The sequence below is a fragment of the Odocoileus virginianus genome, chromosome 28 (genome assembly GCF_023699985.2).
Source record: "Odocoileus virginianus isolate 20LAN1187 ecotype Illinois chromosome 28, Ovbor_1.2, whole genome shotgun sequence".
Taxonomy (NCBI): Eukaryota; Metazoa; Chordata; class Mammalia; order Artiodactyla; family Cervidae; genus Odocoileus; species Odocoileus virginianus.
This window is the reverse complement of record NC_069701.1, coordinates 39,092,707-39,113,633: the sequence shown is the minus strand read 5'-3', so window position 1 is coordinate 39,113,633 and position 20,927 is coordinate 39,092,707. Positions and strand designations below refer to the sequence as shown.

Below are 20,927 nucleotides of genomic sequence, written 5' to 3'. Positions count from 1 at the left end.
TAGAGTCGACCTCGCCCCGTGCAGCTCCGCCCCCGTGCAGGCTCCGCCCCGCCCACCAGGTCAGCCGAGCCCCGCCCCCTGGCCGAGTCCCCGCCTCCCGGGCCGCCTCAGGCCCGGGGCCTGGCGTCCAGCGGAGGCGCTAGAGCGCAGGGGAGGTGGGCGATCGGGCGGACCGGGGCGGGGCCGGGAGCGGCGGGGCGGGGCGGGCGGCCGAGGAGGCGGGGCGGCGGGGCGGGGCGGGGCGGGCCCGGGCGGGCGGAAGGAGCACCAGGCCGGAAGGAGGCCGCGGGAGGGCGGGAGGCAGGACTGGGCCCGGAGGTGCTGGGCCAGAGCGGCGGCGCCGCCATGTCCGACAGCGAGAAGCTCAACCTGGACTCTATCATCGGACGCCTGCTGGAAGGTTGGCCGGGGCGGCGAGGGAGGTGGGCGCCCGCCGCGCCCTGGTCTCCTGCCCGGCCCGGAAGTGGCGCGCGGGTGGACCTGCTCCTCCCAGGGCCAGCTTCGACTGGGCGGGGACGGACCGCGAGGTCCCGTGGCCACATTCGTCCCCCCCCCCCCAACCCCACCCCAGTCGCGGCGCGCTGGGCGGTCTGGGGTTGCTCCCCGTCCCAGAGTAGGCTCGGCGGGGGCTGGGGGGTGGTGCTTAAGGATTGGCCTGGGCTCTTGGCTGAGGGAGAAACCCGAGAAGCCTAGTGCCCCAGGAAGGGGTCCTGTGCTTGGAGGTTTTGGGTGGCCTCTGTGCACAGCAGTCCCCTCGCGAGCGCCTTGAGGGCAGTTGGGGGTCCCAGGAGGCTCAGCAGGAACAGCTGCCTCTGGGCAAGGCGGGCCGGGAGGCCCAGGCGCCCCCACCCAGAAGTGCCTGTGGGGCCACCGATGTCGTTCACCCTCTTCTCGCCTGAGGAACCTGCGTCCTGACGCCTCTTTCCGCCCCCAGTGCAGGGCTCCAGGCCTGGAAAGAATGTACAGCTGACAGAGAACGAGATCCGTGGTCTGTGCCTCAAATCCCGGGAGATTTTCCTGAGCCAGCCCATTCTTCTGGAGCTGGAGGCACCCCTCAAGATCTGCGGTGAGCCTCCAGCCCAGGTCCCCGTGGCCTCCTGAAAGCAGCCTTGCCTGCCACCCCCCCGCAAGTCCCTCCTCCCTTGGGCCCACCCCTGACCCTGGGTTCACGTTTAGGCTGCCCCTAGTGCTGACCTGGTTCCCCGGGTCCCAGGTGACATCCATGGCCAGTACTATGACCTTCTGCGGCTGTTCGAGTATGGCGGCTTCCCTCCAGAGAGCAACTACCTGTTCCTGGGCGACTACGTGGACAGGGGCAAGCAGTCTTTGGAGACCATCTGCCTGCTGCTGGCCTATAAGATCAAGTACCCAGAGAACTTCTTCTTGCTCCGTGGGAACCACGAGTGTGCCAGCATCAACCGCATCTACGGCTTCTATGACGAGTGTGAGTGGGCAGCGCGTCCAGGGCTGCCCTGGGCCTGAAGGGCGCTCCTTGCCATTCAGTGCGACCCTTGTGCTGACCTGGTGGCTGGGGTGTCAGCGTCTGACAAACACCTGCTAAGCTGAGCGCCGTGAAGGTGGCGCCAGCCCGTGCTGCCCTCCCCTGCCCTCCTAGAGCGGGTCCTGGCACTCAGGAGGGACCTGGCCGGTGGCTGCTGACTGAAGGGCTGCCAGGATTCTAAGGCAGGGCCTCACCTGCTGACACTCCCCTCTAGTGCATCCGGTACTTAAGCACTTAGGATGCCTGTCAGGACTGGACTCCTCTGTTAGCCAGAAGCCGAGATGAACCAGACCCCGTCTCAACCTGGCCCTGCTCTTGTGTTGGGGGTGGGTGCCAACCTTGAAGTCGTGCCAGAAGTGGAACTCTGGGGTTCCTGGGGACTCAGCCGCTTTAGAATTGTCTGGGAGGCAGTGGGCATCCTGGGAGTAGGGGGGCGGGTGTTCGGTTTCCTTTTTTGCCTTCTGTTCTCTCCTCCTAGCTGTGTCTGAACAACACACAATGTGCCCTGGAAGGCCTGGAGACCCGGGCTGAGGGTGGGGCAGAGAGGCCCTCTGATGAGCTGTCTCCTTCCCCCTGGGCAGGCAAGAGACGCTACAACATCAAACTATGGAAGACCTTCACCGATTGCTTCAACTGCCTGCCCATCGCTGCCATTGTGGACGAGAAGATCTTCTGTTGCCACGGAGGTGAGCATGGCTCTGGGCGTGTGAATGCTTGGGAAGGATGAGCCTCCCAGGGCGAGCACCCCTGGGGACCTCGGGACAGAGGCGTCAGCTGAAGATGTGTTCCCAGAAGCCAGGAACAAGTCTCCCTGGAGTCCTGGTATGGGTAGTACTTCTTCCACGAAGTCCCCCAGCGCTGCAGCATTAGGCTGCACCCACTGTCGTGTCATGGCTTTAGCTTCTTGCATGGAGTTTGCTTGTCCCCTTTCTCCAGGGCTTCCCTGGTGGCTCAGATGGTAAAGAATCTGCCTGCAATGCGGGAGACCCAGGTTTGATTCCTGGGTTGGGAAGATCCCCTGAAGAAGGGAATGGCTACCCGCTTCAGCTTTCTTGCCTGGACAGTCCATGGGGTTGCAAAGAGTCGGACACGACTGAGTGGCTAACACTTTCTCCAGGGAGCTGTGTGCTCCTTGAAGGGACAGGGACTTGGAAGAGGCAGGAGGTGATAAGTTCTGCCTGTGTAGGCTCCCAGGAATCCTGGAGAGGTGGGGGGCAGAGGCTGATTGGCAAAGGCTGCCTAGAGGAGGTGACCTGCCCCCTGTGCCCTCCAGGCCTGTCCCCAGACTTACAGTCCATGGAGCAGATCCGGCGTATCATGCGGCCCACAGATGTGCCTGACCAGGGCCTGCTCTGTGACCTGCTGTGGTCTGACCCTGACAAGGATGTGCAAGGCTGGGGCGAGAATGACCGTGGCGTCTCCTTTACCTTTGGAGCCGAGGTGGTGGCCAAGTTCCTGCACAAGCATGACCTGGACCTCATCTGCCGGGCACACCAGGTGGGCTGGCAGCCCCCCTGTCTGGGTGAGAGCAGGACTGGCAGCCAGCTCCTGCTGAACTAAACGCCTCCACCCTCATCCAGGTAGTAGAAGACGGCTACGAGTTTTTTGCCAAGCGGCAGCTGGTGACACTCTTCTCAGCCCCCAACTACTGCGGCGAGTTTGACAACGCAGGTGCCATGATGAGCGTGGATGAGACGCTCATGTGCTCCTTCCAGGTGGGGGTCGGGCTGGGGGCAGGTGGGCCCAGGGGCCTACAGCTCGGCCCCCTGAACCTGACCAGTTTGTCTCTTCTAGATCCTCAAGCCCGCCGACAAGAACAAGGGGAAATATGGGCAGTTCAGTGGCCTGAACCCTGGAGGCCGGCCCATCACCCCACCCCGAAACTCCGCCAAAGCCAAGAAATAGCCTCTGTGTGCCCGCCCTCTGCCCCAGATGGTGGATTGTACAGAAATCACGTGGCTGCAGGGGGCTCATGCTGGCCCCCCAGGCCCACCCATCACGGGGACCACGGAGGCTTGGTGTATCTTTCTTTTTTTATGAATCAGTAGCAGCATCCAGTCCCCCAGGGCTCTTCCCGCTTGTACCTGCAGCGGCTGCAGGCAGGATCCTGGGGCTGAGGCTGCAGCTCAGGGCAAAGCAGGGCCAGACGGGATCTCCAGCCTTGCTTGGGCTCAGGGCTGGCAGCCAGATCCTGGGGCAACCCATCTGGTCTCTTGAATAAAGGTCAAAGCTGGATTCTTGCCATAGCCTCTGTCTCCCTTGTCCCAAACACTGGGCCTGGCAACCCTTCCACCCAGAGCCGCTTGGGAGGCTTGCTGGGCTCGGGGCCCCAGCCAGGAAAACCCCAGCCATATGCTCCGGCCCACAGGGGCCCTTGGAACTTCCAAGCCAGGGCCAAAGAGTTCGGGGAAAGCAAGCAAAACAGTGTGTGCCAGTTACAGGAGATCCCAGTGGTGCGCTCAGGATTTGAGGGAGGGGCAAGTCATGATTGGCAGAAGGTGGATCAGCAGGGGCAAAAGCCCCACAATGATTTTTTTCTTTCTTAGGGAGGTGGGCTTAGAGAAGGCAGTCCCCCAGTTCTGGCCACAGGGTTGGATTAAGAGGTGAGGGAACTCCCTGCAGAGGGCAGCTCAGCACCAAGACTGGGAAGAGACATGATCGATTGAGGGTTGAATGAATGATTGGGGGTTGAAGGGAAACAACAAGACCCAGGCCAGGCGAGGCCCTGGGGGAGGTGGCAGGACCAGTCAGCTCAGCTCCAGCAGGGCGCACCTCTACCACCCACCAAGGAGGAGAGCAGACCTGCCCTGGCTGGCCTTGGGAGAGGGGTGGGGTGGGGCGGGGCTTCATCTGGCCCAGTCCTCAAGCACGGACTTCTCCGGCTCAGCCTTCGCCCTCACTGTCTTCAGCCAGCACAGGGCTGGGGCCCTGAGGAGAGTGTGCAGGGGTCAGGATGGAGCCAAAGAACAGCGAGCGGAACTGGCGAGAGAACAGAGGAAGCCGAATGAGCTCCGGAGGCTGCTCCCTCCCTCCGCCTCCCACACCAGCCCCTGCCTGTGTCTGACTCTGCAACCCCATGGACTGTAGCCCACCAGGCTTCTCTTTGTCCATGGGGATTCTCCAGGCCAGAATACTGGAATGGGTTGCCATGCCCTCCTCCAGGGGATCTTCCCCACCCAGGGACTGAACCCAGGTCTCCCACATGGTTGGTGGGTTCTTTCCGTCGGAGCCACCAGGGAAGCCCCTCTGCCTCTCGCCCCTACCTTCTTAGGCGGGGGAGTCCCAGGCACTGTGCTGGGCTCCATGTCATCATCTTCCTCGTCTGAGTGGGGGCTGGAGCTACAGGGGCGCTGGAGGCCAGGTGAAAGGGAGATGGAGGGCAGTGCCCGGGAGCCCTCGCTGCCCACAGTGGTTTCCATGGCGATCATGTAAGAGTCCATGTCGTCGACAGCAAAGTCATCCAGGTCTAGGTGGGGCGTGCTACAGGCAGAGACAGTATCAGCCGGGGTACAGAGTCAGGGCCCCCCCTGGAGGGCTCAGCCAGGGACTGCAGGAGCCTAGTGACCACTGGTGACCTCTTGGTTTTATTACTTCCTGATTTGGTGGGAGGGGAAAGGATGGGGGGTGGCGTTTTAAGTGGCTGCTTCCGGGAGGGGGCTGACCTAGAATCCTTTCATCAGAGTTCAGGTAGAGGCCTGAGGGAGGCATCCTGGGGCCCGCTTCAGCTCGGCTGGGGGAGGGGAGCGGAAAGTCCAATGAGCTGGGCCACCTGGGGCCCAAGCCCCCACCTTCCCAGGGGACAGGAACTGGAGAGCACTGGGGCCCAGGGACATGCTGGGCGGAGGGCCAGGCCAAACTTCCTCTGCTTAAACTACGCTGGGCCCATCCTCCCCAACCCACCTGCCCTTTCAGCCACCTGCTTCCCCCATCCCAGGCAGCCCCCTGCCTCCCGGCAGCCCTTTTCCCTCCTTGGCTCGGGAGGAGGCCTCAGCCAGAGAAGGAAGCCAGCCCGACCGTGGGGACACTTCCCTGGGTGGGGGGATCTCTGAGTACAGCTGACCAGTGGGGCTGAGCCTGCAGGGCTGGAAGCAGGAGCACTGTAAGGGCTGGGGCTCGACAGGAAGTGGGGGTGGGGGTTGCGCAGGGTGGGGGTGCAGACGCTAGTAGTGGCAGGCTCCAGCCTGGGTGCACAGGGTGGGCGGAGCTCTCACCTGTGAGCCTGAAGCCGGGGCTCTGGTCGCTGGAGCTCCTCTTGGGCACGCAGGGTCTGGGGGTGCGAGTCCGGCTCCAAGAGTGTGGCCAGGACAAAGTGGCCGTCCAGCAGAGAGTCCTCAATGGCAAAGATGGCTGGCCTGGGCAGGTGACAGGTCCAGGCATGGTCAAGGCCCTTTGGCTTCTGGCACCCCAGAGCGCTCCCCTCCCTATCCCAAGGCTGGGCCTTACCTGCCCGGGGCATCGAAGTGAATGCTGAGGGACAAGTTGGCTGACTCTGCGAAGCTCAGGAGCCCCTGGGAAGGGAGAAGCAGAGCATGGAGGCAGGGCAGACAGGAGGGGTGGACGGGGCGGTGAGTGCGCGGCAGGAACCTCACCCGGAATTCCTTGAGGCAGAAAGTGATGGCCACCCCTTCCTGGGCCTGCAACTGCTGGAAATCCTCCTCTCCGATGCTCATCTCCGTCACCATGGCTTTGACAGCGCTGTCTGGGGGGGGGGGGGGCAGCAACAGAAGGAAGCCAGGCTCTGCCCCCCAAGCCCGTCTCTGCTCTCTGCACCCCCCCCACCCAGTCTCTGCTCTCTGCCCCAGGCCCCATCGGTCCCCTCACCTGCCTCCTCCTCTTGGTAGCTACGCAGGATGACCCTACGCCCACGGCCGATGCCCAGCGTCACTTCAGCCAGCGCGGGGGGGAAAGGCAGAACAGCCTCCACCAGGACCCTGTGAGGGGGGCACAGCATCACACCTGAGGCTCGGCCCCACCCAGCGGCTTTGCTCTCAGAGGACCTGAGGCGGGACAGCGAGGCACACCAACGTCCGAAGAGAACCAGACCAGGCCTAGCACGGCCCCGGGGTGGAGCACGGGAGCAGCAGGACACGGTCCCTGGCTCATCCAAGGCTCCCAGGATGTTGTGGGAGAGCAGTCCTCTTGCAAAAGATGGAGGCAGACAAGAACAGGCTCACAGAAGGCAGCAGGAAGTTCAGGCGGTTTGGGCTGAACTGAACCAGGCAGGCGGCACCTGCCCATCCACGGTTGGGAGACCAGACCCACACTGTCCACATAAACACTGCCTTACAGACAGTCCACAGGTCCCTGTCTAGTAGAGACAGGCTGGTAAAGAGTTACAGGGGAAATAACACCTGGAATTTGCCTCAAGACAACTGGGACAGAAGTTGGTTATCTGCTTAATATGAATTTGAAATTGTCCATAAGACAAAGAGAAACCATCACTCGTTTTAAAAGAAAGAAAAATCCTCAAAACCCAGACCATGGATTGATTCCCTCTTTCTCTACCCAAAGGAATCCTGGGCAGTGCTATTTCAACACAACTCAGAAAAACAAAGTCAGGGCTCAAAGGGACCTTCAAGTTACCATATCCTGTGGCTACCAAAAGCAAAGAAACGTGAGACCTTGGGTTACTGAGTGCAAGGGGCACCCTGCACATGGGCAGGTGGGAGGGGAGCCCCTCCTCTCTGGTCTTCTCCAGGGACCTTGGCGTCTGCTGGGCTCCCCATCTCCCAGGCCCTGCATGGTCCCTGTGACTGCCCAGAACAGCTCCTCTCCTATAGCTGGTTATTCAGGCAGCCCTCCGGGACCTCCCTGTCCAGCCATGGCCTGAGGACCCCTCAGGGCTAGAACCCAGCCAGGTAGGAAGAGAGGCTGCCCTTGAATGGGGATCATCCAAGAAGGATGACCAGATCAGAGAAGGGTTACAAGTCCCAGAGCCACAAAAATTAAGGGACATTCAAAGGTGTTCAGGCCAGAGGAGACGTGAGGGCAAGCCAGAGACCTGTTCTTTGAAAGAGGAGTCAGAGTGGGTCTGGGCGGTCAGAAAGCCAAGTCAGACTTTGAGGTGGAGAATACAGACTCAGGAGACAGACAGGAACATGGAACATCTGCCCCGCCTAACTCCAGCCTCTGCCCTTAAAGAGCCAGTCAAGGCCCTGAAAGCAAACCCAGTCAGATGAACGCTTGGAGGGTCACAGATGCCCTGCAGGAAAAACAGAGGAGGTGCCTCCTTAAACTGACTCCTGAGGCCGAAAGAAGGAAGAGAAAAGCCTAGGGCTCAGCGTGCAACCAGGGGTGTGCTCACCTGGCTGGGGCACGGAGCACATGGGGACACAAGGCTGGGTCGAAGACGGCCTGCAGGGACTCGCAGTCCTGGAAGGACAGGTTGTGAGTCTTCCTCACCCCTGGATGGGCAGACAGGGTCTCAGTGGACTCGCCAACCTCTAATCCCACACTGCAAGGACCCCTGGGTCAGCCAGCTGCTCACTCACCATATTTGCAGTGCAGCTGAACTACCAGGCGGCTGCTCCTGTCATTCAGGGAAATGCAGCATTTCTCCACAGTCTTTTCCAGCATTGCCAGCGAGCGGAAGACAGACAGGAAGGACTAGGCAAGGGAAACACATCCACTCAGCATTGCGCCTCCACCAACTGGCTTTCAGGTCCAGTCCCCTTGGGCTCTGGCCCATCATGGGCTCAGCATTGTCACACCAAGAAGGGACCCTTCACACATGCAGATATCTGCACTCTTTCAGATCTTCGTTCGTGCTCTTACCCTGGTCTGGAATGCCTTCAAAAGACGTGCTTATCTTTCAAGGACCAACCTCAAAGTCATTTACTCCCTGCAGGTCCCTGGCAGATTCAGCTACCCTCTCCATGTGGCCCATTATCCCCATGGATGTCTCTACTCAGTCCTGGCCCTGCGTTCTGCACCGGATTGCTCCGGTATACATCTCTCCCCCTACAGGAACCTGCTGTGTGCCCCAGAGCAAACTGCACTACGGGGAGGGGTTCCTGGGGGAGTGCCCTGCTACTGCTGAGGGACCCGCCTCACCTTCATCAGGATCTTACAGCGCAGCTGGTCCTGACCAGGGGTGGCCGCCTGGTACTGCTGGAAGAAGAGGGGGGCAAAGAGGAAGCAGGCGTAGGCCGAGCGGGAGGAGTTCACGGTCCGGAGGGAGAGCTGGGGTCAGGAAAAGTGGGGAGAAAGATGTGGTCACCAGCAGTGCTGGGCCCAGCCCTCAGGCTAGCTTTTGCCCAGGCACTTGCCCCAACGGCTTCCGTTCTACCATCACCTGCGGAAGCCCGCCCTCTCCTTCCAGTCATCCGTGGTGTCCTCCATGCAGCCCTCCCCAAGTCCCGAGTGGGCCTCAGCGCTGCCCCTTCCACAGCAAGGGCGCGACCCAGCCTTCAGTCCCCATGCCTTTACCTAATCACCCCCACCAGGCACTTTAGGGAGGGCAAGGGCTCTCGATTCGGACACGAGCCAGGGAAGATGACAGGGCCCAGAGGGACGTCCCAGCAACAGGGGAGGCCCTTGCTAAACTCAGCAAACGTGCCCACCGGGCACCCTGCCTGATGGGGCGAGGCTCGAGCCCCGATCAGGGTTCCCTGTGGGACTTTCACGTCACACCCCCACACCCAGTCTCCTCACCCCGTCTTCCAGGGGCTCCAGGTAGAGTTCGTCCCCGATGCGGGACAGGGAGTGGACGGCCTTGCCGAGCACTGCGGGGAGGAGGGGAGAGAGGGGTTTGCGGGAGCCTCGGGCCGCCCCACGTGGTTCCAGCCCCCGGCCGGCCCCGACTCACCCTTCACATTGCTGCCCGTGACCAGACACTTCATGCTGCCCCCAGTGACCGGGATGGGGCAGGCGGCGGGCTCGGGGGCGAACCCCAGCTCAACGGTCCCCTCCGGATCTCTCCCGCTGCTCTAGGCGGCCGGGGGTTCCCTTCCCGCGCACCGCCCCCGGCAGCCCCGCCCCCGCCTCCTGATTGGGCCGCAGGCCGGCAGCTCTGTCACGTGAGAAAGACGCTAGCCGGCTGCGCATCACGTGACGGAGTCTGCGCCCGGGGCGGGTCCTGTCACGTGACCCGGGAGTGTCATTCCCCTGTGTGGTCCGGGCCCACCCTCTGCTCTCCAGAGCCCCGGGCAGCCGGGCGGGTCAGCTGGGCCCACGGCGGCCGCGCGCCCGAACGCGAGGTGCCCAGAGGGTGTCCGGGAGCGAACAGTGGGCTCGGAATCCAGAGATGGGCAGGCGGGCCCGGCCGGGGTCACTAATTTAGTACGGATTTCCTGGACGTCTGTCGGGCGCCAGGGGGTGCGTACGGGGTCGATGCAAGACCGTCTCACCCCGTCCCAGCGGGCCGGGGACGCGGACAGAAGCAGCAACTACCAGCTTTGAAAAGATAGTAACGCACCTTGCTACAGGATCCCGGGGTGGGAGGTGGCTGCTCGCCGTGGCTTCGGCGAGCCTCCTTTGATCCCGAAGAACAGAAGCTTCTCCGGACGGAAAGGGGTAGAAGGATGTGGCCGGCAGGAGACGGCGAGAGTACAGAATCTCAGCAGCGCGTGGGGCTTTTCCCTCCGTTGGGAAGGAAGTGCGTCTGTGAGAGGAGGGATGGGTGCTGCTGAAAAAGAGGGTCTCTGATGGAAAGCGCTGGAAACATTTTATGAGGATAGACTCCTGCGTCTCTGGCCTTTTGAAAAAGACCAAGGGAGGGTGCCAAAAGGGCTGAGTCAATCCCTGGGTAGGGAAGATCCCCTGGAAGAGGAAATGGCAATCCACTCCAGTATTCTTGCCCAGAAAATCCCTTGGACCGAGGAGTCTGGTGGGCTACAGTCCATGGGGTCGCAAAGGGTGGGACACGACTGAGCCCGTACACAGCAGTCAGCCGGTCAGGTCTTCCCCTCGTCCTCAGCATCGGTCCTCAAGTGAGTGAAGAGGAGGGCAAGTCATGGAGGGGCTCCTGACCTCTGGTTTCCTGCAGCACCTGGTGTGCTTTGAGGGACCCTTGGGCACCCCTGCATTCCTTTAGGGCCTTGCTCCTCTGGCACTGTCGCCACTAAGGAAGCCACGTTTGCGGGACCCTTGCGCTCCTGGCCTGCAATTCTGGACCCCACTTCCTCTCCTTACCCTCAGTTTTCCTCCCTCACCAGGTTTCCCTGGATTACTGGGGGAGATTATTCTTGCCTTTTAAGGGGTTCAGTGTAAATGATACCACTTGTACCCAGGCATTTAGCTCAGTAAACTGGAACTCATCCTTGATGCCATCCTGACCCAATGCTTACATACTATAATACTTCAGCAAGCCCTGAGTGCTCTGCCTCCCAAACAGATGGCAAATTGGTCCTCCTCTCCCATGTCCACAACCATCATTCTGGCTCAGGCCACCATCATCTCTCACTTGAATGATGGTGGGAGCACTCTGAGTGGTTTCCTGTCCCTCCACTCCACTCTCCATACAGCACCAAAGTGACCTTCCTAAAGTGTCATTCATATCATGCCTTTCCCAGGTTTAGATCCTGCAGTGGTTTCCAACTACTGCACTTGCCAGCAAATCTAAATCCCTTGGGAATTCCTGAGGATCCACTGGTAAGGACTCTGAGCTTTTACTGCCAAAGGCGCAAGTTCAACCCCTGGTTAGGAAACAAAGCATGGCCTAAATAAATAAATAAGCTACCAAAAACTAAACCCCTTACCCCAAACCTGTAGGAAGGATCTGGCCCTGCCCATCTCTTTACCTGTCTCTGGCCTCCCTCTGCAGCTGGGCTGGGGAGCAACCACATCCTTCTCCACCTTGGGCTGTCCACATAAGCTATTCCCACCACCTGGAATGCTCTTCCCCCTTCTCACACGGAGGCACCTTCTCTTCCTAGGGCTCAGCTTCAGGTGCCCATCCTCAAATAGGCCTTCTCTGCCTCCCCGCTCCAGGCCCCCTCCCCATCATCCAGCTTATCCCTTGCTCGGAGTCATCCACAGCACTTAGCACAACTCAACATTATCTCACATATGTCTACTTCTGTACTGCCCCTAGGATGTCAGCCCCGGGAGGCCAGGACTGAGTCTGTTGTGTTTGTTACTGCGTCATCGTACCTCCCACAGAGCCCAGCCCTCAGCAGGTGATCAGTAAGTACACGTTCAGGGAGTAAGTGTGTGATCCAAGTGAAACTGAGTTGCCTCTGGTTGCCTCTTAGCACAGTGCTGTGATTAAATAAAACTTCCAAGCCCTGCCCACAGTCCTACCCTTCCGTGGATGATAGCTGTCACCCCACATTCTGTCCAGTCCACCACCCCCCAAAGAAAGAACCTAGCATTCATTATTCTTCTCCTTATTTCACTCCTCCTCCCTGGATCTCACCCTCTCTCTTTTTATTCCAGTGAGAATCAGCCAAGCCTTCATGGCTTCTCCACTGCTTCCCCAGCCATTGCCTGAGCAGCCCAGTTGGAACAGGAGATAGATCCAACACTCCCTGGAAGGCAGGGAGGGGAGCTGTGACTCATCAAACAGCCAGGTCTCTGCTTCTGAGTCTTATGGGGCTGTAGGGTCCTGTAGCCTCCAGGCTTTGGAGCAAGGCTCTGGAGGGAGGAAGTTGTCTAGTTGCTCATTCGTGTCTGACTCTTTGCAACTCCATGGACTGCAGCACACCAAGCTTCCCTGTCCTTCACCATCTCCTGGAGTTTGCTCAAATTCATGTACATTGAGTCAGTGATGCCATCCAACCATCTCATCCTCTGTTGCCCCCTTGTCCTTTTGCCTTCAATCTTTCCCAGCATCAGGGTCTTTTCAGATGAGTTGACTCTTCACATCAGGTGGCCAAAGTTTTGGAGCTTCAGCTTCAGCATTATTCCTTCCAATGAATATTCAGGGTTGATTTCCTTTGGGATTAACTGGTTTGATCTCCTTGCTGTCCAAGGGACTCTCAAGAATCTTCTCCAACACCACAGTTAGAAAGCATCAATTCTTCATTGCTCAGTCTTCTTTATGGTCCAACTCTCACATCCGTACATGACTACTGGAAAAACCATAACTTTGCCTGTACGGAGGGAGAAGGAGACAGAAATGCTTTTGGACTTCTGATGAGTCTTTCCTAAGCTATGTGTATGTGTGTGTGCGCGCACACACACCTGCCAAAGCCAGGAATCTCCTGACCCTTGCGAAGGGCTCAGACACCAGAAAGGAGCTTAGAGCTGGGAATCGGGAGTCCTGGGTCTCTGGTCTGTCCTCAGCACTGACTCTGCTGTGACTTTGGGTGAGTCCCTCCCGTGTCTGCGACTGTACAATATGGTTGGTGGCATGAGATACCCCTTCCCAACTTGATGTGCTGAGATTACAAGGGGCCTTCTGACTGCTCTGAGCCCCTCTGCTAGCCACCGCCACTCTGGGAAGAGCTGGAACTGGCAGGCCTGCTCCCCCAGGCTGTGGGGCTGGAAGGGAGCTCTCCCATCAGACGTCAGGCAGCCTCTCCAGGATGGCAGTTGGCGTAGCCAAGAAGGCCTTCCAGGTCCAGAAGGGAGGAGGCACAGGGGACTCCAGCCCTGCTCACAGACGGCCTCAGGCAAGTCAAGGCCCTTCTCTGGGTCTGTTTCCTCCTTGATAAAGTGAGCAGGTTGAATGAGATGCTGTCTCAAGAGTTTTTAAAACCCCACATTCTTACAGTCTTCACCATACCCCACATTAGAGATGGCCTCCTGCAAGTACACAGCATGTGATTGTGTGGGAGTGTGTGTGTGAGTGTGTGAGTGAGTGTCTTGGGGGTAGATATGAAGTGGGGGAAGGTGGTTACCATTTCAAGCTTCTAAAATAATGATCTGTCTGGAAATTTCAACCGCCGCTTCTCACCCAACTTGTTAGATTTTGAATCAGAATCCTCAGAGCTCAGTAATTCATTCAGTTAACACATGTTAGGACTTCCCCTGGTGGTACGGCAGATGAGAATCCGCCTGCCAATGCAGGGGACACGGGTTCAATCCCGGGTCCAGGAATATTCCACATGTCGAGGGGCAACTAAGCCCGTGCACCACGACTGCTGGAGCCTGCCAGCCCTGGAGCCCACGCCCCACAAGGGAAGCCACCAGAATGAGGAGCCCGCACACAACCAAGAGTAGCCGCTGCTCATCGAAACTAGAGAAAGCCCTGGAAGAGCAAGGAAGACCCAGCGCAGCCATCAATAAATAATTTTTTAAATGAACATTTCTAATAGGGTCAATCTGAATACTGGAGAAGGAAATGACAACCCACTCCAGTGTTCTTGCCTGGAGAATCCTAGGGACAGAGGAGCCTGGTGGGCTGCCGTCTGTGGGGTCGCACAGAGTCGGACACGACTGAAGCGACTTAGCAGCAGCAGCAGCAGCAATCTGAATACACACTAAAAAACAAACAAACAAACGTGTTAGACACACTTTTCTAAGTGGGGGAAAGAGTCCAGGACAAAAATCCCTTCCAGAGGGCCTGACGCTGCCGAGGCTGGGCTGCGCACACACGGGAGGTGGGCTGTGCGTGGTGACGCTGGGGTTTCCCGGTGTGAGAGGGAGTTCTGAGCTGATGGGCCTGTGGCACACCAGGTGCCTCCAGCCCTCGGAGGCGCGCCTGGCCTGGGCCTTTTTTGTTCCCTGGCGTTTCTCCCAGAACAAGCTTGACACATAGCAGTGGTTTAATAAACGTAGGTCGGATGGCCGAAGAGTGTCGGATTCTGAAGGTTGACAAGACTTGAAGCCACGTTGTCTGTTGAGGTGGACCATGGGGTTCTAGGCCCTTGTGTGCCTGAGTCTGAATCCTGGCCTCGTCGCTTTCAGGTTCTGTGCAAATGAACGCTTTGCTTTTATATTCTCTGAACCTCAGTTTTCTCATCTGTAAATTGGGGGAGGAACAGCTAACAGTCCCTTCTTAGAGGGCCGTGAAGATGAACTTTCTCAATGTTCATTAAGCCCTTTGTCCGCACGGTCAGTGATGCTGTTCCTCTGGCTACTGTGTCCTGGCTCCTCTGTCTTCGGAGTGTCCCCTCACGATATTCTGGGGTCGGGACCAGGTACAGAATAAATCATCAACACGGCTGAGGCCAGGGTGAATCCACACTCGGAACTGGGAGGGACCGCCCCCCACAGTAACTTCACAGAGGAAAGGTCTGGAGGCCAGGAGCTGGAGACGGCTCAGAGGGAGAGCGTAGGTAGGGATAGGAGTCAGCCAGCCCCGGGAAGAGGTGCGGGGTGGGGGCCTTTTCCCCACTTCATCCTGGGCCCTCAGCGTGCCCTCTGCCCTCCGGAGGGAGAAGATGAGCCCTCACCATCTTGGCCAGCTGCTGGGGGCTGGCACTGCCAGGCTCCGAGCACAGCTGAGACACCAGGTCCCTTCCGTCTGCAGGGCTGGAGATGAAGGGGAGATGAGATGGAATATTTTAAGGCTGCAGATGGGAAGGGGAAAGCTCAGGCTTGTTCACCAGAACCTGGCACGCTGGAGTTACAGGGCCCCCTCGGAGCACGAGTGAGGTAAGTTTAGGACAAATCAAAGGCAGCGTGCTTCCCCCAGCAGGGGAGGACTCGATGGAACTCATTACCCCAAGATGTGGTCTCGGCTGGAAATAGAAATAGCTTCACAAAAGGTTTAGATAAATCTGTGGATGACAGCTCCATTCATGGGTTAGAAGGGAAGGAAGCTGTTTGGGGCCTCCTGGCCCATGGAGAAGACATCAGGGAGATGACCTGGCCTCCCTGAGACCACCCCCAGGCTCCTGTTGGAGGCAGGCTTCAGGCCCCGGGGACCCAGGAGGCAGCGTCCGTATTCCTACCGCCTGGAGCCCAGTCTGACTCCCAGGCTCTTGCCTCAGTGTCCCCAGCGCTTGCCGTCAGCTGTCTGGGGAGCCGTGGGCACTGCCAGCTCTGGGAAAGTGGCCCGGCCCGGCTGTGCCCTCAGGGACCAGCAGAGGGAGACAGACACCATGTCCAGTCCCTGCTTCCAGCTCAGAGACCAGGCTGCCCTGGGGAGGGCAAGTGGGCGCCCGAGGGTCCCAGGTCGGTGTCCAGCACTGTGCCAGGCACCCAGGGGAGAGGGGCCCCAGGAGCCATCTTCCCTGGCCAAGGGGGGCTTACTACAGTGCGGGGGGAGGAGGGGCTTCAGTGAGCTGAGGGCAGGGCAGGGAGGAGACCACTCAAGAGCAGGGCGGCTCTGAGCCATCTTCCCTGTCCCCGCAGACCCCAGCCCCTGGTGGGCAGGGCGCGGCTCTCCGTAGGACCCCGCTGTCCCGCAGATACATGTAGGAGGTGCTTCAGAAAGCCTTGGGGTTGACTGGACCCCAAAGACCCGAGTGCCAGCTCCTCCCCGCCCGGGAGCCCTTTCCCGGCCAAGTGTGGTTCCCCAACTGCTTGGCTTTCCCCAGCCACCCTCACAGTTTCCCTTGACATCTTCCTGACCTCTGACCCCTGCCTTCTGGGCACCAGAGCCCTTCTTGCACTTGTCTGAGCTCTTGAGCCCTGGTTTCATTGAACAAGTGTCACAGCGGTCAGCAGCTGAAGCTGACATGTGTTCAGGGTGCTCTGCCAGGGACCACGAGGTGGGCCCCGGAAAGGTGTCTGTTGGGGCCAGGGATGGGGGAGCCCCTCACAGACAGAAGGGGGCTGGCACCCGGCACAGCTGGGGGGCGGCGGGTGGCTCCCCTTGTCGCCCCGGAGCTCACTGTGCCTCTGTCCATCTTGCAGCACGCTGACTGCCTACGAGGAGGCCGTCCAGGAGGCTGAAGCCAATGCTCAGGACCTGCTGGAGGAAAGTTGAGCAGCTGCCCAGCTCTAGAACTTTCCAGGGTTCCGTGTCTGTGCCTGGTGTGGGGTGTCAGAGTGGAGGTGCTGGGGACAGGGCTCAGGAAGAAGGCCAAAGGGAAAGAACAGAAGGTGCAGGCAGATTAACATGGGGTTTGCAGGGGTCAGGGGTCAGGGCAGCATCATGAGCAGAGATGGGAGGACAGAGTGAGATAATAATAGTATGTAACATTGTTGCGTGTTAAGTGCCAGAGGTTTGACTTGTATTAAGTACTGTGTGGGTGCTAAGTCGCTTCCAACGTGCGACCCCATGGACTGTAGCCTGTTAGGCTCCATGGGAGTCTCCAGGCAAGAACACTGGAGTGGATTGCCGTGCCCAGTCAATTATCCCTTATTCTGAGGAAGATACCATTATCATCACCCTGTTTTATGCAAGAGAAGACAGAGTGTGAAGGGGTCAAGTGACTCGCCCAAGGTCACGCAGCTGGTGAAAGCAGCTCCCAGCCTGCTGGGATGGCCCCAAGGAGGTAGCAGCTGCCGGCTGTCCTCTGACCCCTCCGGGGGCTCCTGTGCAACCCAGACAGTCTGGAGAAAGACTGAAGGAAGAAGGCTGGTGGGAGGGAGGGGACCGGCAGTGACTCAGCAAGGCAGGATAAGGATCTTCCAGCCCAGGGAGAGGTAACCCCACTCCTCTGCCAGGGGAGACGGAGTCACAGAGCCCGCGGCATGGGTTGGCCAGGGCAGCGGAACATCCCGAAGAACGGCGGGCAAAGCTCCTGGCGGACGGATGGAGGGGAGCAGCTGGGGGCATCCCTTCTGCCCTGCCCTCCTCACACATCCATCACCCTGACATCCTTGCAGATGGGTGAGCAAGCCGCCCCCCCACCACCCCCCTCCCACCCCCGTAGGGCAGGGCAGAGGCAGGAAGCAGCCAGGTTCCTCTCCGCTGCTAGGAGGCAGGGGGCTGGGAGCGCGGTGTCTTCAGGAGGCCCAAGCTGGGCCAGGCCCGGGTGGGGGATACAGGACGGGGCAGGGCTGTTGCTAAGGTAGGAGGAGGCCTTTGGTCCTGGGGTTTCCGCTGACATCACAGCCAGCTCAGGGTGAGGCAGGGCCCTCTGGACTCCTGCCCTTGGAGGAAAAGGGGGCGTGAAGGCTGCCTTTCCTCCCCCTCCTGCCCGCCGTGGCCCCTGCACTCTGAGGGGGCGTTCATCCTGGGATGTTGCAGACCGCAGAGTCGGCCCTCAGGAGGCACGGGAAAGCCCTTGTCCTGCTTCTGTGGGCAGGCCTCCATCTGACTCCAGGCTCAGTGCTCATCCCGTGGTTCTAACTCCATGCTCTGCTCATGGAGTCTACTGAAGGGACGCAAGTGCTCCTGGCTGGCGCCTCTCACCAACCCAGGAGGCCCACGTGGGGTGTCTGGCCCATCAGTCGTGGGTGGGGGCTGTGGGCAGGAGAGCCCAGGTCAACTACTCCAGGCACACGGGGACTCTGACCCAGAGGGCGTGCTACTGTCCTGAAGAGACCAGGGGCGCCCCAGGTTGGATGCCTCCTAGCCACTGACTCGATGGACATGAGTTTGAGCAAGCTCCGGAAGTTGGTGATGGACAGGGAGGCCTGGTGTGCGGCAGTCCATGGGGTCACAGAGAGTTGGACATGATGGAGCGACTGGACTGAACTGAGCCAGGGGGTGCTCAGCACATGCTGTTGTCTCTGCATCCAACCTCTTCTCTTCTCAAGGGTCCCTGCACGGTGGGTGTGGTGAAGAGGGAACCGTGCTCAAGGCTGACAGTCCTCAGTTCCAGCCCTGGTTCTACCTCCTGGTGTGACTTCAGCCAAGTGGCTTCATCTTACCAAGCCTCAATCTTCTCGTGTATCACATGGGGAAACACCAGTTCTTATTATCTAGGATTATTGTAAGAATGGAATGAAATCATTCACATAAGCCTTCGCACAGGACCTGACTCGTGGTGAGAGCTCAGTGTGTTTTGACACTTGGCATGAGTTAAGCCCGAGAGGTGCAAAAGGGTAGCGTGTCACTGAGAAACGCCAGGCATCGCAGCAGGCTGGCAAGAGTCTCTGGGGTGGGACCTGCACCCCCCCAACCCCAGGGCCTCTTAGGGTTCCTGTCCTCTTAGGGCTCTGTGTCCCTGGCGCCTGGCATGGAGCAGGAACTCATGAAGGTTTGGTGAACAAAGAGATGAATGAATGAATGAATGAATGGAAGTCCTTACTCACTTCCGTGGCTTCTCCAGTACTGCATTCCTGTTCACCCACCAAGAGGGCACAGACCAGAGCCTTCCCCAGATACCCCAGCAGCCAGGGTGCCTTCAGTGTCAATTCTGCAGCTGTGTGGTGTCTTTCGGGCATATAGACGGCCTTCCCTGGGGGTGCCAGTTATGGGGGGAGGTGGGGAGGCTGGAGGGAGGGGTGGAACCCTAGCCCATCCCTGAGTCAACACTGACTCACCCCCACCCCCTTGGAGGGCTGCTCAGTCATCTCTGGGTGCCAGCCCTGCCCCCTACCCAGACACACCCTTTGAGGCCTGACCGGCTAAACCCTGCAGATGGTAAGGAGTGAAGTCTGGAAGAAGGCCAGCGAGGGCATCAGAACAATATCCCCCTCATCGGCTCACGGGTACTCCACCATGCCCTGGGGAGGTGGTCATATCCCATTCCACGGAGAGGTGATGGGCTTGTCCCAAGGCCACGCCAGCCAGTTGGAAGCCCAGCATCCTGACTCCCCGTCCTGCACTCCGCCTGCCAGCCTCAGCCTGTGGGACCTCAGGGCTTCAGCCAGTGGTTATAGCCACCCCTCCTGCCATCCAGACACATGTCCACCCAAAAGCTCCATCTCCTCTCAGAGCTGGCCTTCCCTCTGATCTCAGTTTAATGAGTGTCCTTTGTCACCAGACTCTGAAATTCTCGAAGAAAGGGGTGGGTTTTCCTCTGTCCTTTACAAGACCTGGGGCGCAGGAAATGCCTGTAGGAGCCATCATGGCACAGATGGATCTCGGAGGGCCCCCCCCATCTCGCCTCTGCCCTGCCCCCACCAGGCATCTCAGATGGTGAGAGCTGGAAGGCCCCGGAAAACTCCGTGTCTGAGAGCCACGGGGGAGCCGCAACTTCCCCCAAGGTCTCCACCTGGAAGTCAGAGGGCAGCCACCTGTGCCTCGGCCACCCAGCAGAAACCCTGCAGGGGCTCTCCGCTCTCCACCCCTCCCTTCTCCTTCCCCACCCCACCCCCACCTGCCCACCCCCTTGGGGATTTGGCAGAATAAAGGCACTGTCTTTGCTCCAGCCCCCACCCCGGCCCAACTGGCAGCTCGTCGCCGGCATGCTGCCTTTGCCCAGACATGGCAGAGGGGCACTGGCAGCTTGGAGATGGAGATGATTTTCCCTTGGGCAGTGGGGAAGGTGGGGAGGGCAGCAGCTTGCTCCCCCACCCCACCCCCCAGGTGAGAGGAGAGGGCAGGGCTGCAAGTCCAGACAAGAGGCAGAGGGAGAACAGGGCTTCCCCAGCTCCTGGGGTCGGGGCGTCCAGCTCCGGGGTAGGGGGTGGGGGCGCTGTGTGGAAAGCCACTCATCCTTGCACCAGCTGGCTTGGGTCCCCATTCCAGAGCTGCAAAACTCAGTTCCTGCAAACCAATGCTTTCTAGACTCCTGAGATGAACATTTGCCGGGGTGGAGGTGGGGGACATGGACGTGTCCCTCCCCTTCCACTGCACCGGTTCCTCTTCCTTCTTCGGGTAGGCCTCCCCCTCCTTCCCGCTCCCACCTACCGATTTGCCTCTTTGTGTCTCCGCTTTCCTGCCCTGTCCCTTCTCTCTTCTCCCTCCTCTTCCCTCAGCGCCCCCCTCCTTAGATCCCCTCTCCCTCCTTCCCCTTTCTCTCCTGGCCCCCTCCTTCTCTCCCGTGTTGGGGCTGCTTTCTCCCTGACTCAGCAAGGTGCTTTATAAGGTGCTGAGGGGCTCGGCCAAATCCAAACCACATTGTCTGTGCAGACACTCTCCGCAAGGAGCAGGCTGCAAACCCGGGGAGAAAGGCTTGAGCGGCTCCCCTCGTCTCCTCCCCTGCCCTCCTCCCTCCAAAAGGGTAGCTGCGAGGAGACCTCCTGGCCAGCCTCAGTGCCCGTCACCCACTGGGCATCTGCCTCCTTGACCTTGGCACGGGCATCAAAAGATCCTCGGCTCGCTGGCCAAGAATGTCATTGAAACTCCAGCACTCTGGCTGGGGGAGGGGCGGGAGGAGGCCCCCCTGAGCACTTCTCCAAGGGTCCCCCCCAAGGCAGGTTTCATCAGAGCTGCTCCTGACTCCCAAAAAAAGCCCCTGCCCCCCACCGCAGGCCATCTCCCCTTTCCCAGCTCTTTTTCTCCTCCTTTAGGGCGGAAAAAAAAAGAAAGAAGAGGGGGGAAAAAAAAAGAAAAAACCCAACAACAAAGTCTGTCCCACTCCAGTGAGGTAATTGAAAACAAACTTCTTCCCCACCCCCCCACCCCCCCCACCTCAGTTCTGGAAGAGCAGAAAGGGGAAGAGCTGCCGTGGGAGCCCCGCTCTGGGCAGGACCATGCCTCTCCCTCTGACCCGCCTCGAGGGGTGAGGGCAGGACCGGCAGGGCACCCTTCTTTCTCTGGGGGCACCAGGGCGGGCGTGGTGGGGCGCAGGCTCTGATGCTGTTCTGAGAG

At 59.6% G+C, this 20,927-nt stretch overlaps 2 protein-coding genes and 2 long non-coding RNA genes across 5 annotated transcripts; 3 read left to right on the top strand and 1 right to left on the bottom strand.

Annotated features, from left to right (window-relative positions):
• Positions 1 to 263: 263 nt before the first annotated feature.
• Positions 264 to 3,741, top strand: PPP1CA (protein phosphatase 1 catalytic subunit alpha). Its single transcript, XM_020887785.2, has 7 exons — positions 264 to 400; positions 935 to 1,066; positions 1,214 to 1,444; positions 2,083 to 2,187; positions 2,775 to 2,998; positions 3,082 to 3,216; positions 3,296 to 3,741. The coding sequence occupies exons 1-7, from the start codon at positions 346 to 348 to the stop codon at positions 3,404 to 3,406; spliced, it is 993 nt and encodes a 330-aa protein (XP_020743444.1). The 5' UTR covers positions 264 to 345; the 3' UTR covers positions 3,407 to 3,741.
• A 259-nt stretch (positions 3,742 to 4,000) lies between these two features.
• On the bottom strand, positions 4,001 to 9,471 carry RAD9A (RAD9 checkpoint clamp component A). Of its 2 annotated transcripts, XM_020887783.2 has the most exons (11): positions 9,309 to 9,470; positions 9,155 to 9,225; positions 8,555 to 8,683; positions 7,993 to 8,107; positions 7,806 to 7,905; positions 6,323 to 6,432; positions 6,091 to 6,200; positions 5,945 to 6,009; positions 5,713 to 5,853; positions 4,765 to 4,981; positions 4,001 to 4,480 (listed from the first exon to the last, which is right to left on the bottom strand). In XM_020887783.2, exons 1-11 carry the CDS (start codon positions 9,340 to 9,342, stop codon positions 4,385 to 4,387), a joined length of 1,188 nt encoding a protein of 395 aa, XP_020743442.2. In that variant the 5' UTR covers positions 9,343 to 9,470; the 3' UTR covers positions 4,001 to 4,384. The 2 variants fall into 2 exon arrangements, with proteins under 2 accessions (XP_020743442.2, XP_020743439.2); XM_020887780.2 differs by having other exon boundaries at positions 5,945 to 6,200; positions 9,309 to 9,471.
• A 172-nt stretch (positions 9,472 to 9,643) lies between these two features.
• On the top strand, positions 9,644 to 13,631 carry LOC139031900 (uncharacterized). The gene is made up of 2 exons (XR_011484419.1): positions 9,644 to 10,431; positions 11,535 to 13,631. It is a non-coding gene; the product is annotated as an uncharacterized lncRNA (long non-coding RNA).
• A 1,042-nt stretch (positions 13,632 to 14,673) lies between these two features.
• LOC110133679 (uncharacterized) lies at positions 14,674 to 18,188 on the top strand. The gene is made up of 3 exons (XR_002312842.2): positions 14,674 to 14,983; positions 16,190 to 17,111; positions 17,984 to 18,188. It is a non-coding gene; the product is annotated as an uncharacterized lncRNA (long non-coding RNA).
• The last annotated feature ends 2,739 nt before the right edge of the window (positions 18,189 to 20,927 follow it).

Bases quoted from the DNA above. Each gene is read 5' to 3' on its own strand.
- PPP1CA (XM_020887785.2), top strand. From the start codon at position 346: ATGTCCGACAGCGAGAAGCTCAACCTGGACTCTATCATCGGACGCCTG. The intron at 1,445-2,082 runs GTGAGTGGGCAG...CCCCCTGGGCAG, and splicing joins CTACGGCTTCTATGACGAGT to GCAAGAGACGCTACAACATC. The intron at 2,999-3,081 runs GTGGGCTGGCAG...ACCCTCATCCAG, and splicing joins TCATCTGCCGGGCACACCAG to GTAGTAGAAGACGGCTACGA.
- RAD9A (XM_020887780.2), bottom strand. From the start codon at position 9,342: ATGAAGTGTCTGGTCACGGGCAGCAATGTGAAGG. The intron at 8,108-8,554 runs GTGAGGCGGGTC...TCCCTTGCCTAG, and splicing joins GCTGTAAGATCCTGATGAAG to TCCTTCCTGTCTGTCTTCCG. The intron at 6,433-7,805 runs GTGAGCACACCC...CCCCCCTCACAG, and splicing joins GTGCTCCGTGCCCCAGCCAG to GGTCCTGGTGGAGGCTGTTC.